General features: G+C 35.9%; 1 protein-coding gene across 1 annotated transcript; it reads right to left on the reverse strand.

Moving 5' to 3' along the window:
- Positions 1–1,533: 1,533 nt before the first annotated feature.
- LOC130469903 (uncharacterized) lies at positions 1,534–2,454 on the reverse strand. Its single transcript, XM_056839423.1, has one exon. It carries the CDS (start codon positions 2,452–2,454, stop codon positions 1,534–1,536), a length of 921 nt encoding a protein of 306 aa, XP_056695401.1.
- Between the last annotated feature and the right edge of the window lie 5,243 nt (positions 2,455–7,697).

Here is a 7,697-nt window from a genome sequence, read left to right on the forward strand (position 1 = left end):
AGAAGAATAAAAGTTCTTGGGCTCCAAGGAAATGAATGTAGACTGAAATAAGGGAAGAGAGGAAGGAGAGAATGGCTTCCTTCTTCCATGTACGTGGAAGGCAAGGGAGGAAGAAGCAAATTGAAAATTTTGTCCTTTAGGGGCATTTTAGTAATTTCAAGTAGTTAGGCCAAATTTCTGAATTTTAATTGCTATTTTAGGAAATTACTAAATATATAAATGTTTAATTAAAACAAAGTCTCGTAAAATATATCGTTAACGAAAAATAAATAAATTTTCGTTTATAAATTTATCATTTAAAATAAATCGTAAAAACGTTTAAAATAACGAAATTTTTAAATTATTTCTAATAATTGAAACGAAATTACGTTAATAAAATATTATTAATTTTTAATAAACGAGTTTAAAAGTTTCGGGGTATTACATTCTTACCCCCTTAGAAAAAGTTTCGTCCTCGAAACTTGAATTGATCGTTGAAAGTTGAAAATATTTGAATAAAAGTACGATATTTTATTTAAAACCAAGATTTCACAATTTCATTCCAATTCCGACATTGTCTAGCCTTCATTCCGCCATCTTCTTTAATGACTCCGCTTCAACTCAAGACCTAGAATCGAAGAGTAAAGAATACAAAAGGGGCAAAATTATATGTTGGTCTTAATCGTCATTAAGGTCAATTATATTCCGCCATCGTCTTTTGTATCTTTACTTTACTTCATAAAATAGGATCGAGGAGCAAAGAACATAAAAAAAAGGGCAAACTTGTTAGCGTAGACTAGGCTCCCAATTTTCTTTGTGAGATCCCGTTTGAAATTTTATTTTATTTTATTTTATTATTATTATTATTATTATTTTTTTATTTTTTTTCTACCAAAAGTAGTAATGTTTTTAATACAATTCTGAAGAAAGATATAATGACAATAAATATTTTCCTAACAATTATAATAGTCAAAATAATTGTAAAAGTCATTTGTTATAATAATCTCGTACTCTGAGCTCAGGAGAACTTCCATCGAAGACGACTTTCATACGTAACGATTATTTATTACCAATACAATCATGTCAGCATAAACATAATCCATAAAGCATATCTTAAACACATAATTCTTTAGTTGAAAATTTCATACATAAGCATAACATTCATATAACTAATGATGGTAATACATCTTAGTTTGATACTTGATTAGCGCATATTACTTTCAAAATTTCCATCATTTAGTTTAGACTATTTTTTCTAGATGTTCGATCACGCGTTTTCAAAAGATCATTCATTCTTTACTCCATACTAGCGAAGTCGTCATTGTCATTTGCGTCATCGTCTTTTCCTTGCATTAAAAACACTCTTCCATTCGAAGTTGCTCCACGTGGGGGATTACGGTTGAAATTTGTAGTGCCACCATTTCCTTTGTTTTCATCGTTTCTCCTATCACCTTGCTCTCGATGTATTTGAGGACAATCTCTGATTTGGTGATCTTTGCTACCACATTTGAAGCAATCTCGCGTACCAATTCGACATTCTTTCTCAGTATGGTTCTATCTTCCACACTTGGCGCATCCACGATTCTTGTTGAAGCTTTGGTTTCCGTTATTCCCTCCTTGATAGCTGACATTGACATTTTGTTTCTTATTGTTCGGTTGATTTTCTTCGAAGCTCCCTTTTCGTTTTCCATATGTTTCTTCTCGAAGCTTGATAATTCTTTCGACGTTAATTGCTCGATCGTACAACTCTTGGAAAGTGGAAATTCTAGAACTCGAAAGACGATCACGGATCTCAATGCTTAATCCTCCTTCAAATCGATTCATCCTTTGCCTATCAGTAGTCACCAGGTCAGGGGCAAATCGAGCAAGCTCATTGAATTTCACTGCATATTCTAGAACATTTTTCTTTCCTTGACTCAATTTGATAAATTCCGATTCCATTTGCATTTGCAGAGAATAGGGATAAAATTGTTCCCGCATAGCTTCCGTCAGTTTTTCCCAACCAAAACCAGGCTCATTTTGGATTCCTTTAACACTTTTCCACCACAGGTTGGCTTGTCCTTTCAAGTAAAAGACAGCATAGTTGACCTTCCATTTCTCGGGGCATTGAGTTGCATCAAATAACTTCTCCATATCGCTAATCCATTCCTCAAATTCAGTAGGGTATGGCTTGCCATCATAAGTAGGGGGTTTATGAGAAGCGAACTTCTTGAACATGTTGGAGCATTCTTCTTGCTCTGACCTTGGCTTCTGACGATTTCCTTGCAGAAGTTCCGACATTATCAATCTCATTAAGTCCATTCGATTATCGCTTGTTTTTCCTGGAGTGTCCCCGAAAATGGGATCCTTGCGCAATTCTTCAATTCTTTCTTGCACTCCTTCCAGCGCTAATGCAGATTTGTGATTACCATTGCCATCGTTAACATCATTATCGTTTCTAGTGCCTTCAATAGGAATATTTCCGCTTGAAGTCATCGCCGATCTGATCGCAAGGATACAACGCTTCAGATAATCTTTTCTTCTTGAATTTAGACTAAGAAATTCTGCAAATCATAATAAGAAAACATTCCCGTTGCGTTCCCCGTTCCTATCACTCACACTCATTTCATTTTAACTTAGCATGATTTTAACGTATTCTTTTTAACTTATTTCTTGAAACTCTTCGCTTAAAACCTATGGAATTTTATTACGTGCAAAACCCGTAAGTTTTAGCACTTATGGTCCAGAACCTTGGCTCTGAATACCAAACTGTAACGCCCCGACTTCTAAACACCATTAATTAGGTTAATTATCTTTAATTAGCAGCGGAAACCCTAATTTAGTCGGAGCGTCACATGCCTATTTCCCTCGTGGGAAATACAAGGCGACATAACCTTTTTAAATTACTAAATAAACTTTAATAATAAATACTTTTAACATCTGATTAAACATTAATATTAAAGTCTAACTCAAATCATGAAATCAAACTTAGACTTTAAATAATACATCCCTTTATTGCTAATGACATAGTTATCTTTATTAAACATCGATCGTGAATTTGATGGTTGCATCCTCACTCTAAGGCATCCCACGATTTTTCTTCGTACCTAAAACAAAAGCAACATCGTGAGCCGAGGCCCAGTAACATACTACCCTAACAGCGTAAACTCATTTCAATTCATTTTATTTACTTTGCAATCAGGGAGAATAGAACATAGTAAAACATTTTCATAAATGCAATAAAACATCATTTATAACTTGAAACTTTGATAGTTCCCATTATCTTTCTTAAAACCTTCTTTTTACTTGGTAACTGACAAGTTAGCCTTGCGGGACGTCTCCCACCTTCCGATAGTCCTCAAGGAGCACTCTCCCTTGTTGGACATACGCCCGTACCAAAGTAGTTTCTCTTTTAGCTTGCGGTAACCCTTAAGGAGCACTCTCCCTTGTTGGGTGTCCCACGGTACGGCGGTACGTGCACGACCTAGAAATAGTAACCCACTAACTGCCAGAACCGGTTACACTTTTATTTATCATGTTTCGTATCTTATTCGTAACTCATAAACATCAGTCTTATAAAATCATTCATAAACATATTTGAATATCATCATGCATAAAGCAAACTTTATAAATACATTTCATATCCCACAATCCAATAAAAACATATCATTATAAACACATTTCATAATCTCATAAAACACATTTCATAAAGGGATTGTGGGTGTTAGCAATAGATGTTACCTCCCGTAGTTTATACTTCCTGTTCGATGGATCGTTCTTCCTGAACTCCGAGTCCAATTTCTTTCAAAATATTAAATAATTGAATTAGTTACTAATATGGTAATAATTTAACTTAGAAATTTCGAATTATTATAAATAACGAATTTTCAAAAGAAAAGTTAGAAATATATAAATTCATAGTTTTAATGAAAATATAATTAAACACCAATTTTAGTGATAAATATAATTTCATAAATCGGTTTTCAGTAATAATATATTACTTGAATTTCATAAATTAACGAAAACATTATTTAAATCAGATTTCATAAAATCAATATTATTTTAAGTAACCATTTTATTTCATAAAACACTAAGATTTAGCAAATGGACCAAGGTGTCAAAACTTACATTGGGAAAATTGGGCTAAGTGATTTGGGCTTGGCTTGAGAAATAAATAAAACAAAGTTCCTAAATGGAACTTGTTTTCTTTTTCTGGGAAGGGAAACACGGGAGCAGGGGAGGGGAGGGCTCGAAGGAGGAGCAGGGGAGGAAGAAGGGAGACAGGGGTGGCGGCTGGGCGGCGCACTGCGGAACCACGGCTGAGAGGCGACAGCGGTGGTGGTGGTTTCGCGGCGGCGGAGCTGCAAGGAAAAGGAAAGGGGTGTTCGAACGAAACAGAGAAAAAGCACGGGAGGGGTGTTTCTTGGTCGAACCCGGGGCGGCGCAGCAGCCTATCGCCGGGGATTGTGAGGCGGAGGTGGTTATAAAAGGTGGTGCGGTGGCCTGGGGGGTGCGGCAGCGACGAAGAAAGAGGGAGGCAGAGGTGTGCGAAACAGAGAGAAAACAGGGGAATTGGTGGTGGTGACTTGGGGCGGTTCTGGGCGGTCGACGCGGTGGCTGGTGGTTCGTGGGTTGGTGATTGGTGACGGACGGAGTGGTGGTTAAAGGTGGTGGGTAGTGGTTCGAACAGGAAGGGAGCAAAGGAACAAAATTTCTGATTTTGTTAATTTGATTTTTGCATTGAAATAATTCTGAAATTGATTCAATTTGTAATTAGGTGGATTTCTAGAAGAATAAAAGTTCTTGGGCTCCAAGAAAATGAATGTAGACTGAAATAAGGGAAGAGAGGAAGGAGAGAATGGCTTCCTTCTTCCATGTACGTGGAAGGCAAGGGAGGAAGAAGCAAATTGAAAATTTTGTCCTTTAGGGGCATTTTAGTAATTTCAAGTAGTTAGGCCAAATTTTTTGAATTTTAATTGCTATTTTAGGAAATTACTAAATATATAAATGTTTAATTAAAACAAAGTCTCGTAAAATATATCGTTAACGAAAAATAAATAAATTTTCGTTTATAAATTTATCATTTAAAATAAATCGTAAAAACGTTTAAAATAACGAAATTTTTAAATTATTTCTAATAATTGAAACGAAATTACGTTAATAAAATATTATTAATTTTTAATAAACGAGTTTAAAAGTTTCGGGGTATTACACTGCTGGTTAGGGATCACTATCGTTAAGATTTGTTGCTATCATTTATTCGTGTGTGACAATGATTAATAGGTCTATGTGAACGGTTTGGAAATTGAAATTATCCTTTAGCCTTTATATCCGTCACTTCAAAAGCCACACATCGTTAGGAAATGATACGTTTATTGTGTTTGGGTTTGATTTTGAGACATAGCGTTTTTAGAAGATTAAGACTGTGATTTAGTGTGTTGATGGGGTGAGATGAGGTACCATTCTTTATGGAAATTGAAATTATCCTTTAGCCTCTAAATGGCACTAATTGAAGAATATTTGCATAGTGTCTAATCCAAACACACAAAATGGAACATGGTCTGCCGAAACCAGTTTTTTAAAGCTTCAGCAGCTTTGGTTCTGTTTGGGTTATTTTGCCAAGATCCTTACAGGTCAAACAGGCTAGTTTGATAGGAAGAACAGACCATTCCAGTCTATTTTGCTCCCTGAATCAATCAGTTGGATCAGTTATCTTTTTTATTCTTTCAACAATGCTTAGAAGTCACACATGATCAAGTCTTTAATTGGGACAAAATTTAATGGAAATCACCATATTACATATCTATTTAGCACGAATTGAAACTGATTTAGCACTTACCATGCCCAACATCTGTAAGATCGATACCAACTTTAAAAAAATAGGACTCGGCAGTGCAGTCTGTTTCCCCTGCTGATAATCCTCAGTCCTCTGTCTAATGAAAGTGCAGTCTGTTTAAAAACATAGTACTCGGCAGTGCAGTCTGTTTCCAAGCATAATGATAACCAATTGGCAGATTATAGTATCTGGAATACATGTTACATTACCACCTCAAATCCCCTATAAGGGAATAGTTTCTAACAAATATTTACAAACGACTCCAGACAGACTTGAAATTCAGATTAATGTACTGGTGCTGTTTTCATGATGCTATGTTTTGCTTGTCTAAATGTTTTGCACGATCTCCATGCCTGGTTGCAATGATTTGAGGCCAATTTTTGGATGCATTAAATTGTATACGTGAGCCAATGTCCAGAAAGTAATATATTTCGTTGTTTATTTTGTAAAGTATTATCTTATAGTTATAATAAATTGCAAATTTCATTTTCTAGGCATACGAAAAAGGATGGAGGTTCTGGTTGGGAGCCAATTGCTGAAAAAAATTATGAAGAACTCAAAAAACTTCATGAAACTCAGATTGAGGAGCATGGTAAGGATACACTCAGTGTCAAAGATGCTTACATTAAGGTTTTAAAACCTAAATCTAGGTATGTAAGAGGACTTGGTCCTGGAGCTCGACCACCTAAAAAAGGTAGAAATGGAGAGAACAATGAACGAGTGGAGCTCTCTACCCAAGTTGACACACTTACTGCATCAAATGAGGAGTTGAGAGTATCAAATGAGCAGCTTAAAGCATCTAATGAAGAGCTTAAAGAATCTAATGAGGAGTTCAAAGCATCAAATGAGGAGCTTAAAGCAGAATTTTCTAGAATGAACAAAGAAGCTATTGAACGTGAACAAAAACTGAGAGAAGATATGCTGAAAATGTTCGAGGACATGAGGTAATTTTTTTTAGCATTCTTTGTCGTTTAGACCATTCACTAGAAAAAACGCTTATTACTGAATTCTGAATTCTGTTGGTTGACATGAAACTTGTACCGAGACTGACTATTCCATTAGCATCTCATCTTCTGTCAGCATTAGAATCTGCTGTTAACTTGTTTTAGATTTAACCTGAACTGTGTTGAACTGCTGTCTCATGGTTTAATGACATGCATTGAGTTCTTTTAGTGAGTGTTAGTCGAAGCTTCAGACCTTGAAAACATGCATTGAAAGCTAAATTTCAGTCTCTGATTTTTCTTTTTTGCATATAAACTGTTTGAGACTTTTTTATTGCAAGCTAGCTTTTCTAAGATGTGGAACCATACAACTATGAATCTTAATAAATACTCCTTAATCCTTATATCAAACAAGAAATTAAACGAATAATGAACTTTTTCATTCTAAAATGTAAATTCATCTTAGACGTTTAAAGGAAAACAGTTAAAGGCAATCATTAACAAAACATGATTACAAGAATGGAAAAGGAAATGATGGCAACAGGCATGTGAATCAAACCTTGGATCTCCCGCGGTGGCAAAATAAAACAGTAGAGCGTTCTACTTTACCACTGTTCCACGCTGCTATTCTTATTTACTTGTATACATTTTTTGTTTCAAAGTAATACAAACAGCAGACATATCAGTTTGAACTGACCACCATGCTATGTAAATTAAATGCTTAGCATCTGTAGTACTGGTTAATGTACTGGTGTTGTTTTCACCTCCTGCACGCGCCTCCTACAAGCACCTGTGCAGCGCCTGCATTCTGACGCCAATGCTGCTGCTGTCTGTCAGCTACGTGCCATTGCTGCACTGCATCAGGCCTCTGCTGCACTGCATCAGGCCTCTGCTGCCTATGCTCATGCTGCTGTAGGCCTCTGTACTACTTTTCTCATCCCATTCAGCGCTCTCTGCAGGGC

Source organism: Spinacia oleracea, chromosome 3 (assembly GCF_020520425.1).
Source record: "Spinacia oleracea cultivar Varoflay chromosome 3, BTI_SOV_V1, whole genome shotgun sequence".
In the NCBI taxonomy this organism is placed as follows: Eukaryota; Viridiplantae; Streptophyta; class Magnoliopsida; order Caryophyllales; family Amaranthaceae; genus Spinacia; species Spinacia oleracea.